Source organism: Hippopotamus amphibius, chromosome 15 (assembly GCF_030028045.1).
Source record: "Hippopotamus amphibius kiboko isolate mHipAmp2 chromosome 15, mHipAmp2.hap2, whole genome shotgun sequence".
NCBI lineage: Eukaryota > Metazoa > Chordata > Mammalia > Artiodactyla > Hippopotamidae > Hippopotamus > Hippopotamus amphibius.
The window spans coordinates 11123500-11138329 of record NC_080200.1 but is presented as its reverse complement, the minus strand read 5'-3'; the positions used below and the strand labels follow the sequence as shown (position 1 = coordinate 11138329).

Here is a 14830-nt window from a genome sequence, read left to right as displayed (position 1 = left end):
ATAGTATTTGGACCCGGGCCAGGCTCTGGGGTCCAGAGAATGGGGGACAGGGGAGCTGAGGCCAGAGACCTTCTAGCCCAACCCTCTCTGATGACAGATGGAGAGACTGAGGCCTCAGGCAGAAAGGGACTGCTCAGCCACTGATGTGCTTTGTGACTTGGATGGACTTGACTTCACTCCCATGGGCGGGGCCTGAGGGAGAGGCTGAGTCCAGCTCAGACACAACCTCCTGTAGCTCTACAGTCAGGCAGGCAGCTCTGAGCATCACCAGCTCAGGGAACCAGGATGAGCAGCCTACATGGAGCTTCTTCACTCGTGGAAGAGATGGGCATAAGTCCCTGCTCCCAGGGGTGGCTTGTGAGGCTCTTGTGAGAGGAGGTTTGCCAAGTGCTGAGAGTCAGGGCTCACTGAGGGCTCTTTACTCCCAAACCTCAGGATCCCGATCCCCCTGCCCCATCTCCAGCGTCACTCACCTCCAGATAATCCTGCATCACAGCATCCAGTAGCAGCAGGTAACTGAGAAAAGTGTCAAGGAAGGGGTTTGAGGGCAAATCCTTCTCATTTGAGAAACCGGAAATCCCAGTAGCCTGGGAGAGTTTGCACAGGGTTCCTCTGAGCATTGAGGTCTCTGTGGGACTGGGAAGGGGGCGTTCATGTTGTCACCTGGGACCTCCATTCCCAGTTCTACTGAGCAGTTGTTTTGACCAGTGTTAGTTTCTGTTCAGCAGAGTTCTGTTGCTGCAAGGTAAACACTTGAAAATCTCCAATTTGGCTCAACCCAGGATTTGATCAGTTAAGGAAACTGATTCCTGAAGCAGAACTGCTGACCTAAGGTCCAGGGAGGCTCAGAGAAACCAGCAGCCATGTCAGTCCCTGTCCCCAAGGTCTGCTGCCTTCCAGGAGGTCCCAGCTGACAGAGGGTGCAATGCCAGCTCTATGGGGGAGTCTCTGGTCCACCCGGTGGTAGTCGGATGGAGAAGCCTACCCACCTGGAAACTTGTTGCCATGTCTTCTTCAGACAATGAATGGAGGAGGAGCTCTGCAGAGCACAGAGGATGGCTCGGAGTGAGGAGAAGTTCCTGAGGACTCAGTGTTCCTGGGGAAGGGAAGAGAATGAGCTGTGTGTGGGGGAGCTGGGTCCCTGCTTTCTCTGGCTTCTATTCTCATTGACTTCTCTCCTGGATGAGACAGATGTCTAGAGATCCCATGGAGGGCACACCTGTACCTGATGAGTAACACTCCCAGGAAGAAGGATTTTTACCTCAACCCAAGGAAGAGCCCAGATGGGAAGTGAACACCCCACCCCTAAGATCTGCAGGTCGAGGTCAGTGTGCCCCTGGCAAAAGGGGCCTAGGGACTGTGCAGGGCTCAGACCAAAGATTTCAGTCCTGAGAGCTGAGGAAAAGGGGCAGTTCCCATGACTCCAGAGAGTGCTCCTTGGGCCCTCCCACGGCATACCTTGGCCACTTGGATCCAGTGCTCCACTACCCTGGCCCTGTCCTGGGCAGTCATGCTTGGGACTCTTGAGGCAGGTGGTGATGACACAGTTGGCCACACTGTAGAAATGGGTGGACACTGGTCACAACAGGAACCAGGAAGCTGAGGATGTGGCCAGAGGCTTGTGGGAGTCCCTGGGTTTTTCTGTGCCCAACTCAGGATGCTGTAGGACACAGTACTGGTGGGGAAGGGAAGTGGCATTTGTATCCAGGCCAGCTTCACGTCTTCCAAGCACCAGAATGCGGCTCACACCTGCCCATCTCAAGGGGCATCTTCCACCCATTCTGATCACTCATTTCCAACTCCGCATTCAGATGTGCATTCCCCCATGGCTGCTGCAACCAGTGTCCTTTTTTTTTGTCTTTCTCCCATTAGACAAGTACACATCAGGTGCCTAATAAGTTGCTGAGGCTTTTGAGGCCTCCTGGGCAAGTGGGTGATTAACGCTAGGACCTGGCAACACTTCAGTGAGCTCACCTCCCTCCCTCAAAGGACTGGCCCCACTCAGTGTACCATCTGTTCTACCTCATTAATCTGCACAGCCATCCTGTGCAGCAGGCCCTCTCAGTGTCCACCTCTACTGTCCCCATGTGGACAGTGAAGATTTGGGGATTAAGAAAGTTGCTCAGGTCACACAGTTGGTAAGAGGGGGAAGTGGGATTTGGATCCAGATCATCAGAGTCTTGATCAGGGAATGGCAGGTCTGGCGTAGCTGATGAGGGAGGGAAGCTGGGCCCAGCCCGCCCTGAGAGCCCAGCTGCTCACTGCATCCATCAAAGTCAACTGCTCAGCCGCCAGCTGGGGAGGGAACTCCAGAATGGCGGGCCTCTCCCTCAGCATGTTGTTGATCACATCCCAGGGGCCCGCAGGCTCTGGGGCTGCAAGTAGCTCTGTTACGGAAGCAGCTGGGGATGGATTTTGCACTGGAACTGCTGATCCAGCTGGCTGCAGCCCAGGAGCTGGCGCTGAGGGTGGCATATGCTCCAGGTCTGGAGGGGCCCATGGTCGCGACGCTGGCTCCAGCTCCAATACCGGAAGTAGTACTAGAACTGTCCCTGGTGCTAGTTCTGGAGCTGGCTTTGGAGCTGGCTTTGGAGCAGGATAAAGTGAAAGGCACCCTCAGTGTACCTTTTCTTTTTTCTTTCTTCTTTCTTCCTTCTTCTTCTTTTTTCTAGGCCCTCGGCAGTAAGAGCGTGGAGTCCTAACCACTGGACCCCCAGGGAATCCCCTCCTGTGCCTTTTCAAAGGCAAAGATCCCACTGCTTTTAAGGGACTCCAGCCCCTCACCCCCATCCCAGATATTCTCCTAGACTGCAGTTCCCTCACCTTCAGCTATGCCTCAATATGCAGTATTTTTTCTAGCTGGACATGGACAAGGTGGGCATGGCCCTCCAAGTCTGAGCCGGGCAAGTGGACCTTCACATAAGCTAGCTTCAGCTTGTAACAGAGAGTGTGGGGGCTCCCAGAAATCCTGCACCTGGTTCGGCCATGTTCCCACAATACACAAGATGGCATTGGGGGAGGCACCTGAGCAGCAGAGTCAGAGGCCTGGCCTTTCCTTCCACGCTGCCCTCGATAGCACCCTTGTTTGTGTCTGTGCCCCTAAGCCTGCTCCTTCCTGTCCAGGAGACAGCCCCACCCCGCTCCTGATGCCTCTGTGCTGTCCTGGCAGTGTCAAGCCTGGTCATCTGGCACGTTTACCACTGTGTGTGAGTCTGTCTCCTCTTCCCCCTTATACCCTTCCCCCAAGGTCATGGACAGAGCCCACCTCAGTCCTCCATGCATCTGGGAGTCAGGGCTGAGGATTTTTTTAAAAAAATTATTTATTGGCCACATTGGGTCTTTGGGCTTTCTCTAGTTGTGATGATCGGGGGGCTACTCTTCACTGTGGTGTGCAGGCTTCTCATTGCAGTGGCTTCTCTTGTTGTGGAGCACAGGTTATAGGCCTGTGGGCTTCAGTAGTTGTGGCACCTGGGCTTAGCTGCTCCGAGGCATGTGGGATCTTCCCAGCCCAGGGATTGACCCGACTCCCCTGCACTGGCAGGCGGATTCTTAACCACTGCACCACCAGGGAAGTCCCAGGACTGAGGATTGAGCCAGATTTGAGAGCACATTTCTCCCACACCTCCTGTCCTGAGCCTGATGGTGGTCATCAGGAGTGGTGGATGTGGAGGGGGCCAGGTAGATCAAATGGGACTCTGGTGGGGGATGGTTATTTCAGGGAATGAGTCATCCCATCCTCCCCATTGGTTCTTGAGGGACCTGGGACCCCACCTACAGTTCTCTTCCCTCCTGTTCTGAAGCAGAAGCTACCAGACCTCAGCCCTCCCAGGGGAATGAAAAGATTGTGTGAGATCCATGGTTCTGCCAGTCACTCCCTACCCACAGCCCCATATTCTCCCCATCTGTGTTGTGGTGACCTGAGGCCCTTCTTCTGGGCCCAAACACCACTCAGGTTTTCAGTTGGTCCTGTGGTTCATCATCCCAGTTAGAATATGGGAGGATGCTTGAAGATCTAGATAAGGCCATGAGGGCATCACATGTGATGTACAGTGGACAGGACCTGCAAATGATGTCTAGTATGACTGTGAATCTTCTACTATATTGTGGCCCAGGCATTATGTCTGCTTCATTCACTGAGTTATGTTGTGTCTCAGTGCCTGCGTGTAGTAGGTGCTTAATATATACTGTGGAATGAATGAATTTCAACCAGAACCACCCCAGGTGTCTGAGTGGGCCTGGGCCACACCGAGGACAAGGACCAGGACTTGTAAGTGGAATCTCAAACCTCCTTTGCACTGAAATAGCGGGTTGCTTTCCACATGCTTTTCTAAACTCAGGAAGGCCACAGGCCAGTGGGGTGTGGCAGACAGCCTTTCAAGGCGGGGGTGGGGTGGGGGGGGTAATAACCAAGAACAATCCCAGCACATCCAGCACCCCTTTCTGCAGAGCCAGGCACCAGGCAACCTTGCTATAGTAGTCCCTACAAGGACCCTATGAGGTTTAACCTCTACCACCCTGCTTTTTTGAGGAGCAAACCGAGGCCTCAGGGAGATTTGGTCACATTGTCAAACACACAGCTAGTAGTGGGCAGAGTCACCACTGTGCTGAGGAGGGAGCTGCGTTCACCTAGTGAACAGCTGGTCCAGGACCTGTTGGGCGGTGTTGTAGGTAGGGTCGGGGGACAGCAATAGCGCACATAGATATTTCTCCCTGGTAAGGACCATGCATTTCACCAGCTTCTACGTTGTACCTTCTTGGTGGGTACACATTCTGCAGGCCTCATTTAGTTTAAAGAGTTGATTCATTTTTACTCTGCGTGCAACAAGGGACAGTCAGTAGCATCACGATAAACTACCAGGAGGTTGCAGGTCTGGAGCTCACCCAAGACCTCCCAGCCCCTCAAGCACATGTGCAAGAGGAGGGACAGGAGTGCCGGCACTGAAAAAGGCTTTGGCCCTTGCAAGTACATTTTGAGTCTGGTTGGGCGGGGAGAGTTATACAGCTGTTACCTTCTAGGCATTTTGTTAGGTGAGGAACAGCAGACCTCCCTGTGTTAATAGTCTACGTTAATTCCCCTGGAAAGCCAAGGAGCCAGATCTACAATCCCAACCCTCGCGGTCTGGCGCTTGTTGCTCGCAGGGCCCAGCGGCAACTGCGAATGGCAGGCTGCTTGCTTCTTCTGGAGCCCCGCCTCCCTGAGAGCAGGTTGAGGGGGAACAGCAGCCCCAGCAGGAGGGAGGGGATGGGTGTGAACAGGCATTGACTCCTACGTTCAAGTCTTGAGGAGCTGTATAGCTGCCAGGGCATGATGTGTCGTTTCCCCCTGCCCAGCCTCGCTGCCACCGCGCCAGGAGACGGACTGCGAAACCCACACTTGCAAACTCCCTTAGAAGTATCAGGTGCAGCGCTCCCCACCCCCATTCCCCACGGCTTCCTCCTCTCGCGGGTCGTCTCAGACCCTGTCCGGAGACCTGTGCCAATCACCCTAGTGATGGTTTCGCTTTCTCCTCTCTCGGCAGCGTGAACTTGCGTCCTCAGTGCGATGCGCAACGATGCGAAGAAAAGGACCCACCTGTTATTAGAAAGTTCTTACAGCCTACCCAATGGGCCCCACATCGAAATCGCCTACATCTTCAGTGACAATGAGGACGTGGAACTGCAGCCGCTGCCCCAGAAGCTGGACGGCGGCGGCGACCGTTTGCCTAACAGCAGGGATGCGCAACCACTGACCCCGCGCTCGCCCTGCGGCTGCGCGAGGTGGGGCGCTCCGTGTTGTACCCTCCACGAGTGCATCTACCAGAAAAGCTTTTGCGCGGGCTCCGTGGCGCTGAGCACCTGCACGCCTGAGAACCTGCTCAACAATGCCGACCTGGCTACCTGGTGGAGTTCCACCTGGTGGAGTTCGTGCGGCAGGCGCAGTATCCGCACTGGACTGTATACATGGGCAGTTTCCAGGTGGTGCCTTTGCACCTCCTGGAAGTGAGCAACAGCTTCCCGACAGACGCCAGCGGCGTGGAGAACCGTCTACAGCTACGAGCAGCGGAGCCCCAGCGCCGCTGAGCAGACGCAAGCAACTTCGACAGCTTCACGGTCCGGTGAGGCTTAGGCAAGCGCAGGTTCAAGATTGCTGGCGAGCTGCGATTCGGCCAGCAGCCCTACGGGGTGCAGATCCAGCTCTCTGCCCAGCGCAACCACAGGTTCACTTCCAGAGCTTGGAGGGCCTGATTATGGAGAAGCGGCATAACGACCACTTCGGGCGCGCCGCGGCGCTGCAAGAGCTTGCCACGGATCTGCACCCCGCGTAGCTGGAGGGGGGCGACCGCGACGCGGCGCAAGTTATGCCACCTCCCCGGCGCCCTACTGCCACCCGCCGGGAGGTGGAGCATCGGGAGGCGGTGGTGCGCTGCAGGGCAATCTGAGTGCGGAGCTGTTGAAAGGGGTCTGTTCGCAACAGCCGCCGCCTCTCTCTCCTCTCATTCCCTCCACCACCACCTCTGGGCCCTGTCTGGGCTCCTGGGCCTTTTGGAAAAAGGGGAGTTGGAGAGATTCGCAACCACTTGTGGCTTGAGCTTATTATCTTGGATGGAGGAGGAAGAGGGAGCTGGTAGGAGCCCTTTGGCGGGGGAAGCTTCCTGCCCGCCCGCTCAATCTGTCTTCCTTTCCAAAGTGAGGTAAACTGTTGACTTGTGTGGCACTTAACCCCTGCTGTACCTGGATCCAAAAATCGACCCTTCTAACGCGCCCGGGGGTGGAGAAAAGTTCGGAGTACCTAACCTGCCATTGCCTCCTGCCCGCTCCCCCTCCCACCCTGGGCTTGGAGTATGCCCTGTACCAAGGCCAGAGCCGGTTTGTGGTGGCATTAGCCCCGCAGAACCCTGTGTGGGATCCGGGAGTCGGGGGTGATTTATTTTATGGGATTCCTGGGGCGCGAAGCTGGTGAAACCGGGGCCAGGTCTGGGAGAGGCAGACCAAAACCTAGCAGCCTCCAATGAAGGTCCTATGAGGCCTCCTTGGACTACAGAACAGACTTTGCTACCTCCGTCTTCCCCATCCGCAAGCAATTCATCTTCTGGAGCTGGCCTCTAGCTGAGTCTCCTGCTCCTTCTTGCACCCACTTGCCCCTTCCCAGGTTACAAGTAAATCACTGTCACAGGCCAGCTAGGGGAAGGATTCAATGTGATTCTGTTTTGCTGCCTTTGTTTTTCGCCTGCTATTGTAGGCACTTACAGCTGCTTTATTTGTTATCAAAGAAGGGAATGGCGCTTTGTTTCTCTGATCTAATTAAACCTGCTTGGGCCTGTTCATCTGCAGGTCACACCTTGGCTGGTGTCAGCCCATAAAGTATCTACTGCAGAAGCAACCAAACAGGGTTGCCCCGGCAGGAATTAGTCAATCTCCTGTCCACTCCCGACCTAACCCCCTTCCTGAAGAGTGAAAATAACCTTTTTTTTAGACTGTAAGGCTTTGGTGGTGGTCCTGTGAATTTTTTCCCCCTCACTGCCCCATAACCCTCACTTTCACTTATGTTCTGCTAGTGGTAAAATCTTAGGCTGGAGGCATATTTCAATGATAAGGTATTTTTTTAAAAAAAATTATTTATTGGCTGCATTGGGTCTTTGTTGCTGTGTGTGGGCTTTCTCTAGATGTGGTGGGGTGGGGGCGTGGGCACGCTACTCTTTCTTGTGGTGCCTGGCCTTCTCTTTGCAGTAGCTTCTCTTGTTGCAGAACACCGGCTCTGAGCACACAGGCTTCAGTAGTTGTGGCACACGGGCTTAACTGCTCCTCAGCATGTGGGGTCTTCCCTGACCAGGGCTTGAACCTGTGTCCCCTGCATTGGCAGGCAGATTCTTAACCACTGTGCCACCAGGGAAGTCCTAATGATAAGGTATTTATTTTGCTAGCCACATTTGATGCAATTTAATTCAAGATGTGAATTCTTGTTATATGGCTGCAGTCTCCTTGTTGTTTGGAGAACACCCCCTCAGAACACTTTCATTAGGAGAGGTGACAGCAGCCACAAGTAAATGCCACCTGGTGTAGTCAGTGCCAGATCTGGTGACAGTTCTATAAAGCATGGTTTTGTGATTGTGGGATCTTTTGACAGCAGCCTGGCCCATACTATTTGGATCTGCTGCTGAACTACTATTTGCTTTACTGTGAGGCTTTAATTTTTACAGCCTGTCCCTTGTTATCATGTGAGCTCTGTAATGATGTGTGCCCTTGATTTCAGAATGCTTCTCTGCTGCACGTTGGAACTGCTAATGCTGTCTCAAAAGTTGAGTAAAATTTTTCTTTCTCTTGGGAATCATTATAGATTACACTGAACAAGTCATGTTGTGACCTAATTCTTACAGTTTGGAGTAGGATCACACTTGAGTGTTTTATGGCCGTGGCCATCCTTGGGCCTCCTGCCTGGAGATCTTTAAATCAAGGCAACAATACTTGAAGGATTTCCTTGTATACTTACTTTTTTCAAACTTGAGAAGTTGAGGCCATATTTAAAAGCCTCAACTATCATAGCACCTCAACAGGAAATCAGTTAATTACAAGGGCATTAGCTATGTTCCTTTTTACAGAGATCACCAGTCATTTTGGTGATCATTTGACTTTATATATATAAATATCATCATTTGACTGTTAAAGATGGACCACACTCAGCCCTGGCCTGGGACTTTGGAGAATCATCTGTCTCCTTTTGGAAATGTAGATCTAATTCCCGTGTTTAATAATCTGTAAAGTTCAATAATAAGCTTTGTGTTTATGTTCTCTTGCTCGTGGGAAAACAGAGCAAGATAAACATGGGTAAAGACGTTTAGGAGAGAGCCTACTATACCTAACAGATTTGGGTTTTCTTTTATGCTTAACACAATAATGAAAGTTGAAAGAAATGACCAATGTGCAGATAGCAGGAGGGAAGAAGAACAGAGCAGCACTGTCTAGCAGTTCTGGGGGCAGGGGAAGCCAGCTTTCTTTTCTACTCTCCCTTCTCTGTCTCCCTCCTTTGCCCTCAAATGGAAAGTGAATGTTGTTGGTCACACTGAGGTACAGCAGTAACCATCTGTTGTTATAAACATCTTTGTGAGAAATCTGAACTTTAGGGAAGAATTCCTGTAAAATCCACCAAGAGTAGCATCCTGCATCTAGAGAAGAGTTTTGATAACAGGGCTTGAAAATGAACTAGAAGAGGAAATAGATCTACTCCAGTGCTGCATTCCCATGCAACGCAAGCGTTTATACAGGGTACCGGAAGTGTGAAATGTGTAATGCTTCAGAACAGTGATTCTGTTGGAAGTTTTCTTAGGGTTGTCATGCTTAAGGTAAAGCAGCAACCCACCAGTGAAGGTTCCAAGAAAAGGAAATCACATCAGCTGTTGGATCTTTCTTGAAGATGGCAGTGTTGTGGATAAGAGTTTTTAATGCCTTGGCAATGGGTACACTGGCACTTAAAAAAAAAATATATATATATATATAATATAAATATATATAAATAATAATTTTGTTTCCCCTTAGGAATAAGACTTTAGAACTATTTTGTCCTGTACAATTTCATGATTAATTTTATAGGATAAGAAGAAAAGACGTATGATGGTCAAGACTTCATAGAGGAAGCAACATGATTGTGGAAACCAGTCCAAAGCCTGGTTTAAGCACCTCCATCCCTTTGAGAATATCAGTAAATAATCAAGAGGCCAGTTACTAGAATCACATCCTATCCTGGCAATGAGATCAGATGCCATCAATGGGAGGAAACCTTGGACAAGCCCCAGCAAGTGCTCTGGCAGAAGAGACTGCATGGATTCCAGACCTTCAGTGGAACCAGAGAACACTTAAGTACTTTGGATCTTGTTGCCAAAGCCTTGCAAAAACTTGCAACTGGTTGCACAGGCGAGTCTCTTCCAGGAGTTCTCACAGGTGGTCTGAACTCCAGCCCCAAGCCCACCCCTGCCTGGTTTTCAGATCTGGCAGAGATGATTCCAGGAGCTGGTCTGGGTATCCCACAGCTCCTCTGCAAACAATTTCCGGTGACTGAGGAAGGTATCAGGAAACAGGAAAGTGAAGATGGCAAGAGAGAGACTGGGGATGGCACTGATTGCAGCCAAGCCAGCGATCAAGGCAGAAAAAGTGAAGGGCTAAGAAGGAGGTCCTGGCCAACACTGTGGAACAAAAGGAGAAAATGGCGCAGATGAAACGGTACATCACAGCACTTTATTAATGTCTCTCTGCAGTGTCCGTAAGTTTTTCTTGCTTTGAGCTCTTGACACTTTAAAATACACCAATACTTTTATTAAATTCCTTTGCGTGACATACAAAATATAGACCGTGATCTTTTTGAGAGGAGAGATTTGGTTTCTGGTTAGGAGAGAAGGAAATCTTTCATTTTGTTATCTCATTTTCCTTTTCATTTTGTTATCTCATTTTCCTCTCTATGTATGTTATTTACTTGTATTTTAATGTATTTAATTTTTGGCCATGCCACGTGGCCTGAGGGATCTTAGTTCCTTGACCAGGGATTGAACTCACGCCCTTGGCAGTGAAAGTGTGGAGTCCTAACCACTGGACAGCCAGGGAATTCCCTATTTGTATTTTAAAGTCAATAGAGAGTTCTCAAAGTCATTTTTGCCCTTACAATCACAGGGTACAACCTACCTTTTCAGAATAGATTATCCTTTTTGTTTAATACTACCTAGTAGATTCTCATTACGGAGCTGTTATAACCGTGTTCTCAAATAAGATATCTACTACTAGGTCTCTATTTTAGTGTTCTTTGTTTCAGGCTAATTCAGAGTTGCATACAACAAGATACCAAACTTTCCCTCATTTTAGAAGATTTTTATGTGTTGAAAATTTGATTCATGGAAATTGACATGCCGTTTGGGGCATCGTGATATCGAGGGAGACTGTTTTTAGCATCATTAACCTAACTATAAGTCACTGCTTGTTGGGATTTATTTGCCTGTTTGCCTCATCAAACATGTTGTATTATTCAAATCCTCTTTATCATGACTTGCTTTTATCTGAGGGATTTATAGTTTCTGAGAGCGAGGTGTTAAATAATAATAGAGCAACTATAGTATTTGTTTCATGCCTGGGATACTTCAGGCTGTGTGTTGGGGAGTCTCTGCTTTAACTGTCTGGTTACATTCAGTGCAGAGAAAAATGAAAAAAAGACTATCTTATTTCTTTCTCAGATCTTTCCCCTGAGTTTTATTCATCTTTAAATCCAAAGCAGACCTTATCTTTCTAGAGTTTGGTAATACTCTGGGATTCACTCTTCCCAGGTACCTAGGCATTTCAGCTCCCAAGTCCCAAGGCTGATTGCAGAGTCATGTCTGACCCATTCATTCCTATTTCCTACCTTGGAGGACCTGTGATGAGGGAGAGGAGTCACTGAGGCAGATTTTCTGTGTCCTGGTGAATCTGAATGTCAGAGGATGAAGTAGTCCAAGGGGAACTTGAGACTGCCAGGGCTTCGGGGATGGGGGTGCAGAATATAGAGGAATAGAGATGGGGTGATGGCTGCACAGGAGTCAAGGAGAGAGGTGTGCAGTGGGTGACTAGGTAGGCAAGCCTCACACATCAGTGGGATATTGTTTTTGTTCGTCGGCAATGTTTTTGTCTGTGCCTGTTTCACCAATCCTGGTGTCCCTGAGGGATGAAATGGTGCGAAACCATCAGACAGAAGTCGCAGTTGTCTTTAGGACGTAATGAAGGGGAAAACTTTGATCTCAGTCCACTGTGAACCAGGTAGGGGCCAAGTCAAGAAAGGCCCAGAGGTTGTGTCCGACCAGTGTGGTTTATTTCTGTTCTGGCTGAGCTCCTCTGGAACCTGACTGGGAAAAGGGGCTCAAGCAGATGTCATTGCTGCTTCCTCAGGTCCAGGTGTGGCAGGTAATAGCCCACGTGTTGTTGCTGAACCTCGTAATCACCCTCCTTCTCCCGCCGGGAGACAGCGACCTGTGAGGGTGAGCAGAGGGCATCAGAATGGACCAGTCATCTGCTCAAGTACGGGGGGCTGTGGGGGAAGGACATGGTCACAGCCACAGAGACCTGATGTTCCTGTGTGTCTCTCTTCCTTTTTTCTCTTTTTCTCTTAATGTTCTCTCTCAGCCCTTTTCCTCTCCTTTCTCCTCTTTCACCTCTTTCTCTTCTTCTGTCTTCCCTATAAATCATTTTTTCTGCCATTTGCTCGCTGATATCCCCTTCATATCCTCTGCCTCCCTCCCCCCACCCCAGCTTAACTGATGTGTTACTGACATACAGTAAACTGCATACATTTAAAGTGAATGATTTTTTTAAATGTAATGTTATTTTTTGTTGGAGCACATTTGATTTACAACATTGTCTTTGTTGTAGGTGTACAGAATCTTGTTCAGTTATACACATAGAGGTATGTAGTTATCTCCCGTTTCTTTTCACATATAGGTTATTATAGAGTGTTTTTTACACCTCCCTTGCTGCAAAGTAGGTCCTAGTTCACTAATTAATTTCTAGGTATCCGTGTGGTAAAGTGAATGATTTGATAAGTTTGGATTATAAACTTATTGAACCATCCCCACCATCAAAATAAGGAATGCTCACTATCCCCCCAGTTTTCCTCATTTCTTTTGTAATTCCTCCTCTCCTGCTATATACAGACACAGTCTTATTCCCAAACAACCACTGATCTGGTTTCTGGCCTCAGAGATTAGCTAGTATTTTCTAGAGCTTGTTTATAAATGGGATCATACAGTAACTCTTTTTCATCTGACTTCTTTCATTCAGCGTAATTATTTTCAGATTCCTCATTGCACGTGTTACTAATCCAGTACTATTGCTAAATAGTATTGTACTGTGTGGCTATACCACAGTTTGTTTATCCGTTTGCCTGTTGATGGACTTCTGGGTTGTTTTTAGTCTTTGGCTAGTACAAATATTATTATGAACATTTGTGTACAAGTCTTTGTATAGACATATGTTCTCATTTCTCTTGGAGTGGGTGGTTGCATAGAGGTATGTAACTTTTTAAAAAATTTATTTGTTAATTGAAGTATAGTTGATTTACAATGTTGTGTTAATTTCTGTACAGCAAAGTGACTCAGTTATATACATATATACATTCTTTTTTATATTCTTTTCCGTTATAGTTTAATCCCAGAGTATTGGATATACCCTACTGTGCTATACAGTAGGACCTTGTTGTTTATCCATTCTATATGTAATAGTTTGCGTCTACTAACCCAATGTAACTTTTAAAGATGCGTCTAAGCTATTTTTCACCAGCACTAAATGAGAGTTCCAGTTGCTTCCTATCTTCACCAACACTTGTTATTGTCTTTTCAATTTTAGCCATTCTCATATGTAGTGGTATCTCATCATGACTTTCATTTACATTTCCCTAATGACTAATGTTGTTAAGAAAAGGAAAAGGCAAACTAGGAGAAAATATTTGCAAAACATATCCCAGCAGAGGACATGTATTTATAATATATAAAGGGCCCTTACAACCTGATAGTAAGAAGACAACAACACTTCCTTGCTTACCAGAAAACAGCAGATCAGGCACATGATGAGGACCAGGAGTCCTGCCAGGCAGATGAGGATGATGGCCCAGAAGGGGAGGTCTGGGGAGACAAGTGCTGATGTGAGCCACCTCCTGTCATTCCCCCAGTGCTCCTGCTTCCCCCTACTGTGCCTCAAAAGTCCTTAGCATGGGTTGGCCAACTTTTATCATCATCCAATACCCTGGGTACATGGGTCTCTTTAGTGAGGCACAGAATCAAAATACTCTCTCCCCATCCTGGGATGGGGCGTCTTTGAGGCTTACCAGAATTCTCAGTCAAGACATCGTTTCTGTTGGGGGAATACCCTGAAAGTGAATGAAATGGAGAATACATGTGAGTGTATTTTACTTTTTTTTTTTTTTTAATATTTATTTATTTGGCTGCACCGGGTCTTTGTTGCGGCATGCGAGATCTTCATTGCGGCACGTGGGATCTAGTTCCCTAACCAGGGATCAAACCCGGGCCCCCTGCATTGGAACTGCAAAGTCAGCCATTGGACCACCAGGGAAGTCCCTGTTTTACCTTTTTAAATAAAACTTTTCAAATACACAGAAAAATAGAACCACATTATAAATATCTGTCACCTAGAAATATATATTTCATCCACTTAAAACAATATTACACCCAATGTATAAATTATTAACACTTGCTACCCTTGCTTCATCCCGTAATTCCATTTAAATATTAAAGTCATATAGACATAATGATGTTTCATTCCATTTTAGTCTGCATCACTGGAAAATGAGGATATTTTGCTACATAATAACACAGCCATGATCACACTACAAGAGTGTGATATTTCAAATCATACCTCTGGGAATGGATGACTGATGATGGACTGGACCATCTTATGCTAATGGAGGGGAGAGTGGGTCATCACAGTTGACAAGACCATGAGATCTCTCTAAATTTATAAATTCCCACACAGAAGTTCTCTTCTTTGCCTATGAATGCATTCACTCCCTTCTCCTTTACTGAGTTTTTAAATGCTTATTTTCCAGGATTCACCTGTACTGTAATTTCCTCCAGGAAGCCTTCTGATTACCATTCCCAAGTATGGACTGGCTCACATCAAACAATTTATAATTTTCAATTGCCTATTCTTGTTATTTCCAACTACAACACAAACTCTATGAGCACAGGGACACATAGCACCGATTGGGTAATGACAGAGGGTTGCAGGTCCCCCTGCTTGTACAACCTCTCCCCAAGCAAATTCTTAAGATGTGCTGTCTGATACGAGCAGCAAGTGCCTTTTTAAATTAAAATTAATTTTAATTAAGTAAAAT

The 14830-nt window shown here is 48.1% G+C and overlaps 1 protein-coding gene and 2 pseudogenes across 1 annotated transcript in view; 2 read left to right on the top strand and 1 right to left on the bottom strand.

The window, feature by feature from the left end:
• The first annotated feature begins 5312 nt into the window (after window positions 1–5312).
• Window positions 5313–6099, top strand: LOC130836229 (protein LRATD2-like; annotated as a pseudogene).
• A 3486-nt stretch (window positions 6100–9585) lies between these two features.
• Window positions 9586–12263, top strand: LOC130836978 (methyl-CpG-binding domain protein 3-like 1; annotated as a pseudogene).
• Window positions 11779–14830, bottom strand: part of MUC16 (mucin 16, cell surface associated) — a 69049-nt gene continuing 65997 nt past the window's right edge. Inside the window, exons 40-42 of the mRNA XM_057708298.1 lie at window positions 13805–13846; window positions 13522–13601; window positions 11779–11955 (exon numbers count right to left, since the gene is read on the bottom strand). Coding sequence (XP_057564281.1) covers window positions 11857–11955; window positions 13522–13601; window positions 13805–13846 — 221 coding nt within the window. The 3' untranslated portion in view covers window positions 11779–11856. The remainder of the gene's footprint in view (window positions 11956–13521; window positions 13602–13804; window positions 13847–14830) is intronic.